Here is a 20,710-nt window from a genome sequence, read left to right as displayed (position 1 = left end):
TCTCTTTCATTTTTTAAAAATTATTTTATTCTGGTAAGAACATTTAAATGAGATCTACCCTCTTTAGGTTTTTAAGTGTATTATACGTTATAATTGACTATAGGTACAGTGTTGTACTGCAGATGTCTAGAGTTTATTCACTGTGCTTAATGGTAACTTTACGCCTATTGATTAATGACTCTCCACTTTCTCCCCTGCCCAGCCCTTGGCAATCACCAGGCTACTCTTTGATTCAATGAATTTGACTATTTTAGATATATCGTATAATAGAGTCATGCATTGTCTGTCTGTCATTGGCTTATATCACTTAGCTTAATATCTTCATGATTCTTCCACATTTTCACATATTACAGAATTTCCTTTTTAAAAGTTGGATAGTATTTTGCTATATGTATATACCACATGTTGTTTATTCATTTATCTGTCAGTGGGCATTTAGGTTGTTTCAAATCTTGGCTATTGTGAATAGTGCTGCATTGAACATAGGAGTGTTAATATCTTCAAGATCCTAATTTCAGTTCTTTTGGATAGATACTCAGAAGTGGGATTGCTGAATCATATATGGTAGTTCTGTTTTTAATTTTTTTGTGAAATCTCCACACTTGTTCCACAGTGGCTTCCCCATTTTGTACCCCTACTAACAGTGCACAAGAGTTCCATTTTCTCCACATCTCTTGCCAACACTTGTCTTTTGTCTTTTGGGTTATCGCCATCCTGACAGGTATGAGATGGTATCTCATTGTGGTTTTGATTTGCATTTCCCTGATGATTTGTGACACTGAGTATTTTTTCATATACCAGTTGGCCGTTTGTATGTCTTCTTCAGAGAGATGTCTATTTATGTCCTTATGCCATTTTTTAATTGAGTTATTAGGTTTTTTACTATTGAGTTGTACGAGTTGAAACCATTTTTATATTTAACGTTTTCCTATTTCAAATACTTTGTCCTTAAAAAAAAAAAAGGAATTAAAATGAATCAATTTATTGTTGTAGACTTCACTTTTATAGAATAATTTAGAAAAAACTCAAGGACCTTATTTTTATGCACCGAAATGCATTTTGAGATTCATCTTTGAAAACCTTACAAAGTGATGCTGTTGTTTTTTGTTGACTAATCTCAGCAACACCAACAAAGATCCCAACGGATACTAGCACTCCTCCCAGACAGCATTTACCAGGTCATGAAAAGATGGCACAAAGGAGATCGTCATTCAGTAGTCAGGTAACCTCTTTAATTAGTATTCTTCTGAATTAAAGATTTATTAAAAGGGAAAAAAGTCATCTGAATTTTCAGAAATTCATTGATTCATTATCTCTTCTGTAAAGATCAAAATAGTCGTTGATATACAACACTTGAGATATTTTTGTTGTTGTTATATAGTTGTCAAATATATCAATTCTTTTAATTTTCAAATAAAATGTTAGGTTTTTTTTCAGTTATGGAAAGCCGATAATTTAGAGCCATTCCATATCTAAATTTTAATACCAATGACTTTGAGTTAAGTTCAATCAATTTTTATTGAGAGCCCATGCAGGGTAATGTGGCAAATGCCTTGGAATAAAGAAACATAAATATGGAACAAATGTTTTCATTGTAGAGGGGGAGAATGCCTATACTCAACTGAAAAAGGATGAGGCAAGTTATAACTCAGTTACAAAGATACCGTGGTACTATTTCTGATGGAAGTACTCCTACATGAAAATGATCGTCACTCCAGTGTTGTTTTTTGTTTTGCTTCTAGTCGATAAATTCCCAGTCTGTTGGTCAGTCATTAACACAACCAGTGATGTCTCAAGCCACAAATTTACCAGTTCCACAAGGCATGTCCCAGGTATTTTTGTTTGTTTGTTTCAGTTGAGTATTTTGAAATGATAAATTGTTTTTAAGCTAATATAGAATTTTTTTTTAAAGTATTTTTATAGATACGGTGAATTTCAGCTATGCACATTTAGAATATCTGGGGATATTTTTGATTGTCATTGTTTTTGGAGTACTACTGGCCCTTAGTTTAATAGGCAAGGGTGAGGGATGCTAATTGTCTTTCAGAATGCATGAGTTTTGCACAACAAAGAATCACTGCTTAATTTGCTATAACATTGCCATTGAGAAACACTATAGACAGAAAGATATTGAAGGTGAAATGTAGCTGTTCATTTTGTTCTTCCTATGGATATTAGATGAATCAAGTAATTTTATTCATGTATTTATTTGTTCTTACATAGAACATTTATTGAGTTCTTTGTATCAGATATTGCAGGTGCTGGCAATACAAATATAATATATTAAAAGGCTTTATTACAATGACAACTACAATACAATATATAGTCTATGCTCAAAGGTATATAAGCTGATAGGTGCACACATTATATGGACACTTAATACAGCCTGAGGAAGTGAAGGAAAACTTTCTGGAAGAATTTTTACTTGAGCTAAGTCCTAAAGGCCAAAATATAGAAATTAGTGAGACAGGGTTCAGAGAAGTATTACAGAAGTGACACCAAGTTACTTTTGATTATAACTTCCCAACTTATAATTTATGACTTTGCACTCATTGAGTGCCTCAAACAGTAAAAATACTACTGAGCAGTTATAAAAATAATCTAGAATTTTTTTACTGTTTTGTTATTAAATATACCTTGACCTAACAGTATCTTAATTTCAAATAATAATAGTTAACAGTAGGTAAAAACAATATATTTTCTAAAAATACTTTTGTCTTATATGGTTATTTTTTAAATTATACCTGTGATACTTGTACAAATATATTGACAATGCAATTAATTTCCTAAATGTGATAATTTTGACTTCTAGCAACACATGCTTATGTAAAGTTTTATAATAGTTCACTGTGTTATTACATATTATATGCAGTTGTAACTCTTTGTTATTGAGTTCTCAGATCCTTTTTATTCTGAAAGTTAACAGGATTTTTATATGAATATTTAGACATACTTTTAATATTATTCATTAATCTCTAGATTAACATTTAAAAGTATATTTTCATGAAATAAATAATATCTGTTATGTCAAAAGTGGTAATAATTATTCAAATCTCATATTTCATTTAGTGATAAAGCCAAACATATTGCCTTAGTTCTGTTTCTTGTTATTCTGCCTTTTGTTTTTTCTGCTTTTTAATTTGTACTTAATAGAAGTACAAATTGGTGACAGTGTAATCATCCAAAGGTTTATTTTAGTTTGGATAAAATATTTGTATGATATAAATGTAACATTTTGAATAATATCTAAAAATAAAGGCATGAGGGAGTTGAGGTATCAAATTTATAATATTTTCTCACATCTGATATATGATATGGTCTGGTGATTATCAACTTCAGAAGTTAGTTGTATACTTTAAAAAGTAATATTCAGTATTCTCAGTACAAACTTCTGAAATAGAGTAAAAAAGCTTTTGGGTGACATGACTAGTTCACTTGTAGATGCAATTTACCCTAGGAGACTATTTTAATACTAAGACAGATTTTCAATAAAGTGAAATTACTCCTGCTCTTGTACTGTGTCCTATACTGAATATTCATGGAAATAATTAAAAGAGTCTGTATAGACTTAAGCGATGAATCCCTAGATGTGGCTAAATTTCAAGCAGAAGTAAATAGAAGCTACTTATGACTCAGGTAAAACACAGAGAAATAAATAAAATTGAAAACCCTGGAAGTAGAATAACTTTGTTTTCATTCTCATATGTATTCATTCATTTATAATTGCTTTGTCTTTAAAAGCCTATGTTTTGTACTTGTCTAAGAACAGTTCCAGTTGAAATGCAAGAAAAATAACATGGTGTGTTATTTCTCAGGTTTTTGTAACTTTCTAACGATGTGCGTAAAGAAGGCATTCAAATGTCAAAATTTGATAGGAATAACTCTAGGTGCCTGCTACTTTTCCAGTTAGTTGTTAAAGGATAGAAATGAAGTTATGTAACTTGTTCTAGTAAGTGGTAGAGCCACGGGTCTTTTAATGCCAGTGTGTACTTGTAATCAGGCAAGATCCAGTAAGAAGTCAGAGCCATACTAGAAATTTGAACAGAAATAATGTAAAAATGATTGACTGGCAACAGGGATTAAGTACAAAGTTCTAAAGGCTATGGGGATAACAGATGCAGAGAGCAGCCCTAACTGTAGTGGAAGTGAGAGTACCCAAGGAAGGAGCAACTTGGAAGATTCCTGTGACCTTCTTAAACTCCAGGCCAGGCTGAGATTCAGATCCCACTGGGGCAGATGTGGCTGTCCCAACCAGATGGTTAGAGCAGTTCACTGAGCTGCCATAGACTAGGGCTGGAGAACAGGAAGTCACCTGCTGGAGTACCAGGAAAATTTGCTGAGGAGCTGCCATTAGGAAGCTAGTGAGACTTGCTAGAAAACCATCTGCTGGGATGCTGATGAGACTCACTAGGAGGCTACCTACTGGCATAAGAGCAAGAAGGGAAAGTGTTAGAACCAGAGGATAAGCACCTCCTTTGCATTATCCCTCCATCACCATCAACTAACATGACTAAATTTGTGCCAGCTGGCAAAAGAAATATTTATAGAGCCCAGCTCCAGTATCACAAAGCTGAGCAAAGATGGATAAATTAGCTGAGAGGGTAATACCTTGTTAACTGACATAACATTCTTAGCTCATGATATACTGCTTGCTTTTCACATTGCACAATTATGAGGAATAAGTATTTCTAAAATATGTTATACTTTTCCCATACATGGTGCTTCAGTTTCAGTTTTCAGCTCAATTAGGAGCCATGCAGCATCTGAAAGACCAGTTGGAGCAACGAACACGGATGATTGAGGCAAATATTCATCGGCAACAAGAAGAATTAAGAAAAATTCAAGAACAACTTCAAATGGTACATGGTCAAGGGCTGCAGGCAAGTTATTACTATATTTGATTCAAACAAAGCATGCCATTCACATTTTAGGAAAATTGACTATTCTTAATGAAAAGAAAGATGTAAGAGATATGTTTCAATAAATACTCATCGGTTACCTACTCAGTATGACTGCATTTAGACTTAAAGATAATTCATTCCTAAGAGTATTTCCATCAACATCATTGTTTCTCCAGATGAGAGCCATCTTTTAGCAGCTCAGTTTTTAGTCAGCTCAAATCCATGATATCAAAATTTTATTTTACATAGACTTTTAGTATGTGTAGGTACAGAATTTATAAATTATCAATTGTTATTTTAATAAAATACCAGTAGGAATAATTTGATAGTTTTATTTGGTCAACCAGCAAGTCCACTCTAAAGTTATGTTTGTCAGAGGAGACTAGGACTTTGATAAGGGAAACTTTAAATGAAAACTACTTCTAATGCCATAAATTATAATGATTAATGATGTAGAGCTGCCAGTCCACGACCTTTGAGTAGCACTAATGCTAATTGATATAACAGATAATCCCCAATGCATAAAATGCTCAAACAAGTAAAGGTTTTGAAATTTATAACACTTCTTTTAACAATTGGAAACATGATTCAGTTAAGGGACTGGAAGAATGATTATGAAGTATGTTTTATCAGTAATTATTTATTAATAATTGTTCATTTCGAGTGAATAGTCTTGTTACTTGCTTTTTAAACTTCAGTTTGTAGCTTGTTTTTGCCTCTTTTTTTTTTAATGCTCTCATTGTTTTTTGTTTTTAATCTACAAAGTTCATTTTAATGTAATCTTTATTTTTAAAGATGTTTTTACAACAGTCAGCCCCTGGGTTGAATTTTGGTTCTGTTCAACTTTCTTCTGGAAATTCATCTAACATCCAGCAGCTTGCACCTATAAATATGCAAGGCCAGGTTGTTCAAACTAACCAAATTCAAAGTGGAATGAATACTGGACACATTGGCACAACTCAGCATATGATACAACAGCACACTTTACAAAGTACATCAAGTCAGGTAATGTTATTGAGTACAATGAAGTGTTCAGTGATCAAAATGTATACTATTGCTAAAACAAAAATAAAGTGCTATCTTGAACAATACTATATTTAAAAATTTAATAGTACTAATTAGAAAGCATAGTATTGAGAGTGATCATTATTAAAATATTGTGCAAAATTGTTAGTTTTGAAATTTGATTGTTAAATACTTTCAATATTTTGACATTTAAAAAATTTTGTAATTAAAAAAAAAATACCGACTTCTTTATGTTAAAAGAGTTGACTTGCAAAAGAGGCTGATATTAAGAAATATGTTACCATATGTGAAGAATAAATTGTTGAGGCAGTGATGATTTAATCAATATTCCAGGAAATTTTGATAATTGGTGTACATCTGTGACTTTGATAAATCCCAAGGCTTCAAATGAAATAATATAAAAATGTCTAATGTTGGTCATTCACTTTGGATATTTAACGGAAATTCTTTATATATATTTTATATCATCCCTGTTAAGATCATGTTCCTTTTCTAAAGTCATAGCATACCTTCCAGCAATATATCAAAGGCTAATTCATTCTCATTTACTACAAGTCATTAATTTGTGGTCAGATTTCTCCCAGAGTAATATGTCCTGCCACTTCTCTTTCTGTCAAGTCAACTATTGTTAGAATGATTTAGAAACATACGTCCTGATGTAAATTTTTTCAGTTAATCTATCATTAAAATATTCTCTTTTCTAGCAGAGTCAACAAAATGTACTGAGCGGGCACAGTCAACAAACATCTCTTCCTAGTCAGACACAGAGCACTCTTACAGCCCCACTGTATAACACTATGGTGATTTCTCAGCCGGCAGCTGGAAGCATGGTCCAGATTCCGTCTAGTATGCCACAAAACAGTACCCAGAGTGCTGCAGTAACTACATTCACTCAGGACAGACAGATAAGGTAGTTATCATATTTCATAAATCATTCCAAAGTTGTAAATTAATTGATTAAAAAATAATTTAATTTATAAAAATATGATTTTAGTTTGTTGCTCACTTCAGACAATATTCTTGAATTTGAAATAAAAATGCAGAATGTATCATTTAAGGACTTTATAATAAAAAGGTAAATTTTATTTTTCTTTCCAAAAATGTGCTACCAGATATTGTAGAATCCAAATTCTACAGCACAATGTTATATAAGTTTTATGACAGGCTTTGTATCACTGTGAAACTTTTATCATTTTAATACCGATGGTGGTGATTTTCATGTAGTAGCAATGGTTAGGGTTTATAGTACTGTAGTTTATGTATATTGTGGAATAAAATTAACTTGCCTTTCTTGAGTTTGTTAAATACTGTACTGAGTGCTCAAAAGGTTATTGTGTGGCGGCTGCCGCTTTTATAATACAAGTTTGCTGTTAGATTAGATTGTATAATGGATTATATTAAAATCCTATTAATACTTTCCAGAGAGTAAAGAAGCTGCAGAATCACAGAGGCAATGAAAGCAGGAAAAACCCATTGCTTCTTTTTTTGACCTGAGTTCCTTCAAGTTAAAAGTCCAGCTTTTAGCTCTAACTTCCTGAAAGGAAGTATTATGAATGTGTTCCATAGATATGCAGAGGACTAGTTTTAAAGCCTGAGGAAATATCTATTAATCTAGAGTGAATCCAGATTAATTCATTCATCTAGAATGCTGAAGGGCATTTTGAAGAATGCAATTTAGCAACTATTTGTAAACATCTGATTTTTGAGGAGAAAAAACTTACTTCAGCAAACTATTTAAATGCCTACTGAGATGATGAATATGGCATATTCCTTGTCCCGAGGGAAAGATCAGACGTTAAGAGACATTGAAAGGTAAACAATATTATTTGGTGTGATAAATACTTAGATCTTTAGAAAGGAAGAAGTGAACAGTTTTATGGGTTGAGGCAAGCAGGTGAAAGAGTGTGGCCAGTGAAAGCTTCATGGAAGAGATACTTGGCCTCAGTCTTAAAAGAGCTTGGCTTTCAGTGTACATGTGGTGTGGAGTCTGGGGAGGATAGTCTAGGCAGAGAGAGCAGTATATACAAAGTCAGAAGTCATAGTTAAAAAGAAGTAGATTGAAGAATGTCTTTTGGTTCCAGAGGTGGATGAATCACAGTTTACCAGTGAGCAGTTGAGCAATTCAGATACTAATTTCTTTTAAGATTACAAAAGAATGAGCACTTAGCACTTCTGTGACTAAGCCACTTTGTGTTACTTATTTCTTCGGGCTTTCTTTATAGGTAAATTTTAAAACTCTTTTATATGTATCTTTGCATTAAGTAATGCCTTTGGTTCTAAAGCATATAAAATATAGTACTTTGGCATGGATTCAAAATAGATTTATTTCGCCTTATGGAATGTATAATCAATAAAGTATGCATCTGTACCAAATTTAATATTGTTATATACTTTAAACAGGCTGTAGTTGCAGCCTATATATATCCGTAGTAGAGTCATGTATCTCAGTTTTTTCACTATAATGGCCAATGTTAGAAACTAACTTCATCTCCCAGAAAAAGCAACTAGAAATAATATTATTTCCTGAAGAGGCATCATTTTTTGTTTTCTTTCATTAAAGAAAATAGAAGAAGGAAGGTGGGGAGGGAGAACATTAGTGTATTCTAACCCAGTGAGTACTATGCTGCATTGATACATTTATAAACTGAGAATAATTTTATTCACTGTTAGAATGTCATTTTGTTTTGAATTATGTTCATAACAACTTACAATATAAATATCTCTTTTAAAACTAGTTTTTCTTTAATTTCTCTTATGATAACTTTGTTTATTCATTCATGATTAGTAAAATGAATCATGTTCCACATATATTTTACTCCAATTTTATAAAAAGAAAAAAGTTTTAGTAGGTTTAAAACTTTTTTATTGTGATAAAATATACATAACAGAATTTACAATTTTTAAATGTGCAGTTCATTGACATTGAGTACATTTATGTCTTTGTGACTGTCACTACCATCCATATCCAGAATGTTTTTCATCTTCCCAATCTGAAACTATACCCATTGAACAGTAATTCCCCATTCCTCTTTCCCTGTAGCTCCTGGAAACCACCATTGTACTTTTTAAGCACATAAGTCTGTGAGTTTGACTATTCTAGGTATCTCATATAAGCGGGATCATACAATATATGTCTTTTGTGACTGGCTAATTTTACTTGGCAACATGTATCAGAATTTTATTGCTTTTTAAGGCTAAGTAATATTTCATTGCATGTACATGCCACATTACATTTATCTATTCATCCCTCAATGGACACTTGGGTTACATCCATTGTTTGACTATTGTGAATAATGCTGCTATGAACATAGGTGTACAAATATTCGTTTGAGTCCCTGCTTTCAATTCTTTTGAGTATATACCCAGAAATGGAATTGCTAGATAACATGGTAATTCTTTTTAATTTTGAGGGGAATTGTCTTGTTTCCAGAGTATCTGCACTATTTTACCTTTTTATATTCCCACCAACAGTGCACAAGGATTCCAGTTTCTCCATATCCTCACCAACACTGGTTCTTTCCTTTTTTTTTTTTTTTTTTTTTTGCATGATAAGCCATCCTGGTGGATGTGAAGCAGTATCTTCATTGTGGTTTTGATTTGCATTTTCCTAATGATTAGTGATGTTGTCTTTTTTATGTGCTTATTGACCGTTTGTATATCTTCTTTGGAGAAATATCTTTTCAAGTTCCTTGCCCATTTTTTAATCTGATTATTTGCTGTTGAGTTGTAGGATTGCTTTATACTAGTTATTAACCCCTTCTCAGATATGGTTTGCAAACATCTTCTCCCATTCTGTGAGTTGACCTTTCACTGTATTGATAGTGTCTTTTGATGCATAAAAGTTTTTCATTTCGATGTACCTGTTTTTTCTTTTGCCTGTGATTTTAGTGAGGTATCCAAGAAATCATTGCCCAATCCAGTGTCATGAAACTTTTCCCCAATGTTTTCTTCTAAAAATTTTATAGTTTTAGCTGTTACACTTAGGTGTTTAATCTGTTTTGAGTTAATTTTTGTATATGGTAAGGTAAGGGTCCAGCTTAATTCCTTTGCATGTATATATATCCAAAAGAAAGTTTATATTTTTGTTTCTGATCATTTCATTTTGCTATATATACATTTTTGTTTTACCTCTTTCCAGTCTTTTAAACATGAAACAAAATTGGAACATACAGCTTTAGAAAAACAAAAATTGACAATACCATTGAGTATTATCTTAGAGAAATATTCAGTCCACTGCCTTTTATAATATGTACCTTATACTTCTGACTCTTCTTCTTTTTCTTTCCTCTTACAGATTTTCTCAAGGTCAGCAACTTGTGACCAAATTAGTAACTGCTCCGGTAGCTTGTGGAGCAGTCATGGTACCTAGCACTATGCTTATGGGTCAGGTGGTGACTGCTTACCCTACTTTCGCTGCACAACAGCAACAGTCACAGACATTGTCAGTCACGCAGCAGCAGCAGCAGCAGCAGCAGCAGCAGCAGCAGCAGCAGCAGCAGCAGAGTTCCCAGGAACAGCAGCTTACATCAGTTCAGCAACCGTCTCAGGCTCAGCTGACCCAACCACCACAGCAATTTTTACAGGTAATTCTCCCCATGGGGAAGCATTCCCAAACCCTTACTTTTATCTAATGAAATTAGCCATTAGATGAACACTTTTGTAAATGATCTGAAAAATTCATAAGAGCTTATCATACAAGTTAAATTTCTATAAAGACAGAGTTTGTCCCGGTCAGCTGTATTTCTTCCCTGTTTAGTCTTTGGAAGATTTTTAACCCTGCCATGCACATATCATCTGAACTACTGGATAGAGTAAGTGGCTACTTCTGCCCACATCAAGGCACTTTATATAGAGCTCTCTCTGGCTAGAGTTTCTGGAATTCAAGCAAAGGCATCTTCTCTTTCTTTCTCTAGTGACCTATCAATAATTTAATATCTGTACAGGGCAGGGGTATTAAACAGGATTAAAAAAATTAATATGGGCATTATCTTAAATAATTTTTTTGGATTAAATTTTATAATATTTTTGGTTATAAATTAATATTAGAAATACTGTGGACACAGTATATGTCATAGTTAAGCACTTGGACTCTAAAGTCAGATTGCCCTAAGATTCAGTCACTGCTGCTTTACATATTGTGTGACCTTTCACAGGTTGCTTAACTTGCTAAACTTCAGTTTCTTCATCTATGATATGGAGGTGCTAATAGTGCATATCTCATGGGTAAAACATGCATATAAATCACTGAACATAGTTAGTATAAGACATACAATTGGCTGTTGTTTGTGACCACGAATGTTAAACACTTAGATTAACCAAAATGCAGACACGGTTCACGTGTGAGTATATCAGACTAGATCTACTTACCTGAAGGCTACAGAAGAAAGTCACCTAGGGTTGGTATCCTCAGCAAGGAAATTAGGACAGATTTCTGAATCCCAGTACCCTCTCTGGGAATACAGAGGAGCAGATTATGACATCTGGAAATTCAGCTTTTTCTCTTCTGGCCTAGACAGAGCAATTTTGAATGTAGGCTAATCTAGTTTTTTGCTGGAGACCACTCCATGTAAGCCAGGCACATAATATCAATTTTGGAGTTTTACAACATATGGTATAATTAGAAGACTTAGCATTATACTGTATTCTCAGGCATAACTACAGTGTTAATTTGCCACCCTTGGAGTTCTGGTCCAAATTATAATTCTTAACTTGGTGACATGGAAAATTAAAACAGGCTAGTAGCCTAAATCTCTCTCAAGTCATACTCAACAGCCTGTTAGACATTAAGACTATAGTATAGCCATTAATGACTGGCTTAACTATTTTTATAAATGAACTAATAATCTGAATTCATAAACTGCTATCTAGGGGAAATATATTCAATGAGAATTAAAAAAGGAGAGGATTTGCCTTAAGGCCTCAGTCTTCTACGTCTGTTAGAACGAGGGCCCTTAAAAGAATGAGTATTCTCTTCTCCCCCATTTGTTAAAAAAGCATTCCAAAGACAAGGGACCGCTAAAGCAATAAGATAAGTGACACCCTTCAGAAAAACACTCATGCGTAGATAGTAAATACACAACTCTCATGTAATACCTAGTTCCATAATGTACCTCTGTTGTGACCCTGTAAGGCTCATGAATATCCTCAGTTGTTTATCTTACAAAAATTTTTCCTAATAATGGAGAGAAAAAGCAAATTGTTCAGGTCCTTGGCAAAGCTTAATAATGGTTCTTAAAGTTCAAAGATCTATTTGTGTGTTCATGCACATACGTGTCCTTCATATATATTTGCAAAAATCACCCATCACAGTTCTCTTTTAAAGTTAGGACCCTGTTCCAAGTTATATTGTCAGTAGTGAGAAAAGACATTCATTTTAAAAATCCACTTTGTTTTGCCTAGTTTCTTTTGTATCTCCAGAAGTAGAAATTAGGTGAAAGAAACTGAGGCTCCTGGAGTCGAGACTTGCCCAAGCTCACACAGCTAAACAATGGCAGAGCAAAGCTCAATCCAGAGCTTCTGGCTTCAGATCCTGTGCCCTGTTTTGTTTTGTTTTGTTTTGTTTTTGGTTATACCAGACTGCTATAAATAGAACTTAAGTCTCTAACTTTGCCCTCATTTTTATAATACTTTTAAATAATAATGATGTTAATGTTTAATCTTCATAGAAACCCAATATGGGAGGCACTGTGATTATCCTTACTTTGTGAATGGAAAAACAGAGGCCCAGGGAAGTAAAGAGCTTGACCAAGGCACATATTTAGTGAATGGGCAGCCAGAGTTTGAACCCAGACAGTGTACCTCAGGGCCCGTGTCAGCCTCTGAACTACTGGCTTCTCTAACCAACCGAATGAACCTATGCAAAGGCATTGCTGTTTGGCTTCGGAGTATTCATGTTTCATATTTTCTTACCTATGCTTAAAGTTTATTATCTGTTAAAAATTGTGGTCTTTAGAACATATAAAGTGAAAGAATATGTGTGGTTTGTCTCAAGACATAGATTGCTTTCTGTACCAGAAATTCTCCTGCTTAGGTTCCTTTAAAAAATGAAATTCTGCTCTACTTTCAAAAAGAGAGAAAGCCTTATAAGCATTTTCCAAAATATTGTTTTTAAATGAGAGAGCAAAAATTAGATAGATTATGTGGAATATAAGGATTTTGTCCCAATGGAGACCGGAAAACCTAAGTCAACGTAGATAGCATGATGGCAGTAAAGCGATGTTTCATAATCCGTTTGTTTTAGACTTCTAGGTTGCTCCACGGGAACCCTTCAACTCAGCTCATCCTCTCGGCTGCGTTTCCACTACAACAGAGCACTTTCCCTCAGTCACATCACCAGCAACACCAGTCTCAGCAACAGCAGCAACTGAATCGGCACAGGACTGACAGTTTGACCGACCCTTCCAAGGTTCAGCCACAGTAGCACACATGCCTCCTCTCTGACCTCAAGGGAAGGAGGAGCTGGCCAAAATAGTTGCTGAGATGATCTGAGGATCAGGAGGAAAATTTCCAGCAGTTTCATGAGATGCATGAGTGTTCTAGTTCCTCAAATTAGTTAGCAGGGAAAATGCTGCCTAGTGCTACAGATGTACATCAAATACCAGCCAGCAGGAGATGATCATAGGGCCATAGCCAATTCTGACAGTGTTTTACTAGCCCAGATATTTTTTGATGGAAAGAGTATATTGCCAAATGTTAAGAAGCTCAGCTATGAAATGTGACCTCCAGTGAATCAGAAAGGCACTAACAATGTTAGTAACTTTCAGTGGTTCTGCGCCTGTTTTCAAGTGTTACAGAGGACACGCCACTGCCATGTCAGGGGGTTGCTTACAGTGATGCCGTGAAGACAGTCCAGTAGGCCCAGTAGGCCCACTTTCCCAACCCCTCTCCCTTTTCAGAGAATGATGGAATCATAATTAATTTCAGAATGTTGTGTGGGTTCAAATTATGTACAGATGCTGTAAAAATATTATGTATATGTCTGGAAAGAAGGAAAGAAAGCAAAACATTTTATATGCTGCATGAAAGCATTATCTCCCCCTTATAAGTGTGAATATGTTTCCTTAGATTCTGATGCCGTGTGCAAACTAATACATCCTTCGTTTCCCCTTTTGTTTACAACATGATAGTGTTCTATTCGCTTTTCCGGGGCACAAGTCTTTTGTTCATACTTGGCTGTGATGTCACAGTTTGTTCAGTGAGATATGATGTGCTGCTGGGAGTGGATTTTTTTTTCAGGTTAAATTATTGAAATAATAGGATTTTCAAGTTATTCAGAAATCTCTCTCATTTCATTGTTTTTCAATTATGTTTGAAAATAGGATTTGCACTGCTTTATTTTAGAAGGTTGGGAATTTTGATCACATATTTTGATATAGTTCATAGTTGGAAATAGTTGTGTAAATGGTTTTCAACAAGCCTGAAAGTAATTTCAAGAATGTTTCAGTGATAGGAGTAAAATTTGCACACAAAACATTTTAGGCACTTTTTAACATTCTCACTGGTGGGAATTTTAACTTTTAGGATTTGTTGGAATCTTTTTATTATCCTTCACAATTTCAATGCTTATTTTAGTCAGAAATGATTCAGGGTTATTTGAGGGGAAAAAAAAAACCCATAGTGCCTTGATTTTGATTCAGGTGATAACTCACCATCTTGAACTCATTGTCTGGTTTCAGTAGCAGTTTTGAAACCTTAGTACATTTTTAATAGCATGTGGGTGTCAGTGCCATTATTATTCTCCCAAGTTCCTATGAAGACTGCTTTGAGTCTCTTGGACTGGAGCTATACAGATAATTTAGAAATAAAAGATGACACATCCTAACACGATTTGTGATCACAAAATTGTTTTCCTAAATCAACATCTTCCTTTTAAGCTAAGTAGTTATTTAGGAATTATCAGGAAATATTCGCTCAGTATGATCTTAGTATTCCTACAAAGAAAAAAGGGGTAGGAATTGGCTTTGCCTTCACTACAACACTAAGATATTGTAACTCACATGCTTTCTAAACATGAACTAAGATTTCGTTTGGCAATATCATATTCTTAAAGGTAATTCCAACAGCAATTGTATTCATAAAAAAGCATTTTATATATTTTATGGTACTAATTAAATTTACAACTATAGAATAAAGGAAAATTAATGGAAAGTTTATTAGGATTTAAAAAATTATTACTGAGAAAAGGGAAGACAGTAAGCTGTAATAAATCAAAATTGACTTGAAAAAAATGTATAACAAAATTGAGGTTGTTAAACAGAAAAGGTTTTGAGCAATGAAAATAACCTAATACGGAATTGATAGATAAAGGAGTCAGAGGAATTCTAAGTCAGTTCTTAAAACTTTTCTGTCTTCAGCTTTGCTGTCATCCTTAAGGGATATGTTTTGTCTTTCTGTAGAAGATTATGCCTGGCCACACTTAAATTAGAAAATTAATGTTGAAAACAACCAAAGAAAGTTGGTATCTAGCCTTCTATAAAAGAAGTATCACTAGATACCAATCAGTAATTAACATATCAAGGAGCTCCTCTTCTAGCTAAATGATCATCCAGAATAGATTTCTGACTTTCTCATGAATGTCAAGGATAGTTGTCAGAACATGTACTTGAGCCATACATACACTGACAAAATTGATGTTGTAGAATATGGTAACAGTACTTTCTCCCCTTTCAAATTGCCTTTCTTAACCTTATCATGCCATAGGTATCTGACTTGTGCCTCATTCATTTATTGGTGATATCTAGTGATATGCATTTAGCTAATAAAAGGTATGAAGAACTGTTACATTAAGGTTTAGTTAGGCTCTAAGAGAGATACTTAAGAGAAACATGGTGGACCGTGGTACTGTGTACCTAGGTTAACAAAAGCAAAGCTCAAGACAAGCCACAAGGTAAATGAGAAAATCAGACAAAATTTTGCATTTATAATTCCTGTTCCTGACAGTTCTTTTTTTTTTTTCTGGTTAGAATTCATTGCTAAATTTAAAGGAGCAGCTAGCTGCTTTTTCTTTGCTGTCAGCATGCAGCATTGTGTTGGAAGAGATGGTAAGCACCAACTGCCTCTTAGCTCCTTCTTTAACTTCGTTTTCCTTCTTTGTCTCTTGAGCTTGGATTGCAAAGCTGTCCCTGCCCACTCCCCCACGAATGGAGATTTGAGCAATCTGACGAAGATTCAACACTTGCCTGTTCTTCATTCATTTCTGTAGCCAAAGTCGTTAATTAAAATTCTAAAACTAAGTCATGAAAAGACACCAGAGACACCTCTCAGCTACTTAAAAATTGTATCTTCCTTCTGCTGCTTTACTGTCATAGTCAGTTTTTCTTTAAAAAAAAACAAAAAAACAAAAAACCCCACTTTATTGTGGGTGGTACTTTTTAGTGAAGAAACCGTTGAAGATAAGGAAAAATGTCAGCTATTCTGCAGTTATTATCTTGCTTTGGACTGCTGTGGCACTGTGCGCGTCAGTATTGTTTTAACAACTACTAGCGAGGACTGCAAGGACTAATAAAGTTGCTGCTGGGAGGGCTGTCAAAACAACTTAGACACTCAAAAATACTCCGTTTTTTGAGTGGAAAATATGGGTGGAAAAGCAGACAAGGGACAAGGGGTAACATGTAAGTAAATACATTTCAGTCTCCAAACTGTGTCCTAAGTTGAGGGGGTAATTTGAGTCTTGCGCTCTGCTTTGTCACTTAAATCTGGTCTAGGAATGTACTAGTAATAAAAGGATACCAGCAAATTCGAATGGTTATATTCAGTGTGGAATAGTGAAACTGTTATTTGGATTCTTCAGAAGTGCTGTAGTCTAGTGGTTGGTCATTGCCTTAAAGCAGTCTGCTTGCAGTTAGTTAAGGGCATTGAAGCAGTGCAGCTCTGTAAAGGGCAGTGTGTGTGGAAGGGAGACAAACCCTTGTTCGGGAAGCCTTAGATAGGGGCCCTACAGACAGGTGAAAGTTGTTTTAAACTGGATAAACATGTTTTAAAATGTTTCCACTACATTGAGGTAAACTTTTAAAAAGTGGAATGCAAATAGCATTTTACTCTAGTATTGCTCATTTATACCTTTTTCTTTTTCTGTATTTCTTTGGTGATTGAAAGTTTATTAATGAACATTTGTGTAAAACTCAATTCAAGTCTATAACCTTTCCAATATCTGTGATCCTGTTCATAGTCCCTCGGGAGTCAACGTTGGAAGGTATAAACACTGGATATTACTATTGCTGAGTGAGTCTAGCCCGGAGTAAGCTGATTGGAAATTTTAGATGGTGGAAAAGAAACAGCACAAGACACTTGCCAATTTATTAGTGATAGGAGAAAGAGAACCTTTTAAGTTTATTTGGGTTGGATGAGCATTCTTCTAAAGGAGCTTCTGAAGTAATTGCAAAGGAAAAGAGTCGACTATTTTTATAGCATATTTAATATATTTGTATATAACTATGAATATAGTAGGAACCCCCCACATCCTTCCACTTTTCTAATTTCCTCCCCCCTTTGCCATAGCACTAGTATAGCCTCATCCGCATGGGTAATGTGCCTATTGTCAGCCTACCAAAAGATAGTGCTGCTGCTTTCTGAGACAGGTGAGAAGACCCAACTCTCATGCCTGGGGATCCTTTATGTAGGAATAGCACACACTTTTAAAACAACATACCACAGTCTAAAAGCATCATTTTGAAATGTAATAAGCACTTTATTGCAATTATTCATTTTGATAAAGTTTATTATGTTAGGCATTACCATTTCTAAAGGATCCCCAAATCATCACTTAGGTGAAATTTAAAAATGACACATTTCTGAGAAATGTTTAGATCCAGTGAACCATAGTAGGTTTATGGGAGTGATTTCAAGGTAGCCAAATGAACTTTGACTTTTGCTTTGAATGTGTTGGAGTTGAGATTGTAGATGCTAGTTCCACTTAGACACTATTGTAAACCCATCTTGCCTATTGTGTGGACACCAAAAGAGACCAATGAGCCTGCTTATTTTCAGAGGTCTAGGAAAATTGCATCAGTGTGAATAGATGTATAAAACTAACCTAAAAGTGATTGTTAGTAATATTTTAGAATACAATCATTTCAAGAATTATTCTGGGTATTTTACATGTGCTCTGAAATGTTGGCATGTCATTTCAGCGTTTCCATTTGAATTGCTCTTGTAATATTTTTGCACAAAAAAGACTGAGAAAAAAGACTACTTTGATTGAAGTATAATTTGGTCTTAATGACTCCTGTGGAAACACTGGGAGTGAATTTTGTTGGTATGGTTATTAATTCAGGATATTTAAAACAGTATTGAACAGCTCACAAGAAATTAAACGTGGATATTTAAAAATTAAAACTTTCCATGTGAATGTTTTGCATATTTTCCCCCATGTCATAATTTAACACTACATTCCTTGTTTTTCTTAAATAAAATACTTTGCAGGTTCTGTTTTGAGTATTTAACAATGTTTTGTAAGCTGCCTGGGTTTTCCTAGGGGAATGTTCTTTAATGAAATAGGATATAGTTTATGAAGAGACTATTAAATGAAATCCCATCACCACCACCAGCAAACAATGAGGTGCTGCATTAAGTGACAATCAAATAGTATTTATGGAAGAATTTAGTAAGTGGTTTTAAAAGACGAAATTGCTTTGTAAGCAGTCCTCTGAGTTTCTTGAATAAAAAATGGCTACATGTATTTATTTATATTTTTAAATATCTTTGTGTTCTGTTTTCTCATCAAATGATTTATTTCACAGTGTCATGTATTTAATTTGTGGTTGTTTTGCCTTTTAATCACTTAAGAGAACTGGCTCTTCTCTGGGGTGCAGTCTCTAGCCCTCAATGACGACTCTTCATGGGCAATCCAAATCTTTTACTGCAGGACAGCAGTGGAGGGCCCAAATCCAGACGCCTCTGCACTTCCCTCCTGGTCTCAACTCAAATAATTTAAGAAAAAAAGAAGAGTAACTAACTCCTTTCAAATCTGCTTCGTATAGCTCCAACATTTTTCTAGTTTCACTTGCTGCCTTTTCTATTTGGGAGGGCACTTTTTTTTATATTACTTCCCCAACACAGCCAAAGGCCAGTATGACAGAACCAGTGGCACACATTTCCTATTTTGCCCATTTGGGGAAGTGTCAGTAAAACCCTTCAGCATTTTCTAATGGCCGTTACTATCCATATTAAAATCCATATAAAGTCTTTAAATATAGGTAGAACAATGTATACATACTGCAAACTCTTCTACAGAAAAATGTTTGCTCTCTACACCGGTTGCTTGGTCCTTTAAAAACAAAACCAAACCTCCATACTGTCCAGTAAAGCGGTGTTAGAACATTTGAAGCCTAGAAATTTTAGGATACTTCATGCCGATTTGCGCTGGGACAGAATTCCTCACTTTAGGACTCCCACAGTAGCTCTTGAGTCCCACAGGCCAGCTGCAGGGCACACTGTCTAGCTTTCGGGATCTTAGGGAATGGTAACTGAAGCAAATCAACCACAAGTTGGATTTAACGATGTAAAAAATGTGTCTTAACTCTGAGGGTTAAGTTGAAGATGTGATGTTTTCAAATGCATGCTTTTTACATTTCTGAGGAAACAAACTGTGACATTGCTTTAAAAATGACATTCAAATGTTTTATAATCAGTGTTTTTGAGTTGGCCTGTATTGGTACAAATTCACTGCTGGCAGTTGTGCCAGTATTAGTGTTAAAATGTAGGAAAAGCTATATTATTTTCAGATTGATGTATTATATAACTAGACAATCATCATAAAAAAAAAAAAAAAAAAGGCCAGAAAATGTCCTTTTTCTTTTTTCAATAACTATGTCAGCCAGACATCTGTAACTTAGAATTATTTTGAAGTCTGTTCTACAGTATAAGTTGGGGAAGGATCTCTGTATGGCACTTATACCTTCACTCTATGTAAAGATTGAAGCCCAAAGATGAGTTAAATTCAGTGCTGTATTGAAACCAGTTAGTGCAAAAAAATGTTTTATCTTTGTAAATTTCTAATTGTTAACATCAGTTGGTAGTTTAAAAACATACACCAAATTCTAATGTTCTGTGTGGTTCTTAGTGTGCTACACTTCCTGTCCTTATTGCTTGGTTCTTGGTTTTAATAAACTTAGATATAGCGTAATATTCTTACTGCTGAAAGGTGGAGCTGTAAATGGCTAATCTTAAGAGTACCTGTTCACTCAGGCCTCTTGCTATATGATCATTTTCCCAAGTTATGATGTGCATGATTTCTTGAAAAACTACACGTACTATTAGAAAGCTGTTTCCCATAGTTTTGTATTCAGAACCTAAAATTAATTATAGAAAAGCCAAGCAGGAGCATTGTTTTTTATAGATGTAAAAATTAGATCTAGACTGTTTCCTTATTCAATTTAAAAAATAAAAAATACCTCACTTTTTTTCAGTATCCACCTGCATTTCTCAAAAAATAACACCTGCTTTATGTGGCACATAACTTATAAGAATTGCGTTATTTTGGATTTTAGAGTATTAAATATTTTTAAATGACTACCAATGAAAATTTTTTTATTCAGCAATGGAGTCTAACTGCATTAGTGATTTTTAACTTGTAGCTTAGGCCTAAGCTACCAAATTCTGATTAGTTGTCTTGTTACAAGATTGTGGTGCCTCAGAAAGCTATGCTGTTATTCACATGTTAAGCTAGTAGTAGGACCAGGCTGCCTGCAATGCCAAGTTTGGGCTCTCATGGTACCAGATACTTTCTAATAAGGAATTCTTTTCTGTTCTTGGAAAAGAAATATTATAATTCCCCACTTGCTCTC

At 34.3% G+C, this 20,710-nt stretch overlaps 1 protein-coding gene across 9 annotated transcripts in view; it reads left to right on the top strand.

Moving 5' to 3' along the window:
- The window catches only part of CLOCK (clock circadian regulator), a 105,498-nt gene extending 86,877 nt beyond the window's left edge, over positions 1-18,621 (top strand). For 7 of the 9 annotated variants that reach the window (XM_039845251.1, XM_039845247.1, XM_039845246.1 and 4 more), the window contains 7 exons: positions 1,122-1,222; positions 1,743-1,832; positions 4,728-4,880; positions 5,697-5,906; positions 6,632-6,837; positions 10,222-10,510; positions 13,168-18,603. In XM_039845251.1, coding sequence (XP_039701185.1) covers positions 1,122-1,222; positions 1,743-1,832; positions 4,728-4,880; positions 5,697-5,906; positions 6,632-6,837; positions 10,222-10,510; positions 13,168-13,347 — 1,229 coding nt within the window. In that variant the 3' untranslated portion in view covers positions 13,348-18,603. Of the gene's footprint in view, positions 1-1,121; positions 1,223-1,742; positions 1,833-4,727; positions 4,881-5,696; positions 5,907-6,631; positions 6,838-10,221; positions 10,511-13,167 lie in introns of all 9 variants that reach the window. The other 2 variants (XM_039845244.1, XM_039845248.1) reach the window with 2 other exon arrangements.
- The last annotated feature ends 2,089 nt before the right edge of the window (positions 18,622-20,710 follow it).

Source organism: Pteropus medius, unplaced genomic scaffold, assembly GCF_902729225.1.
Source record: "Pteropus medius unplaced genomic scaffold, Ma_sr-lr_union100, whole genome shotgun sequence".
Taxonomy (NCBI): Eukaryota; Metazoa; Chordata; class Mammalia; order Chiroptera; family Pteropodidae; genus Pteropus; species Pteropus medius.
The sequence above is the reverse complement of the archived record's forward strand: the minus strand, read 5'-3'. Positions and strand labels throughout refer to the sequence as shown.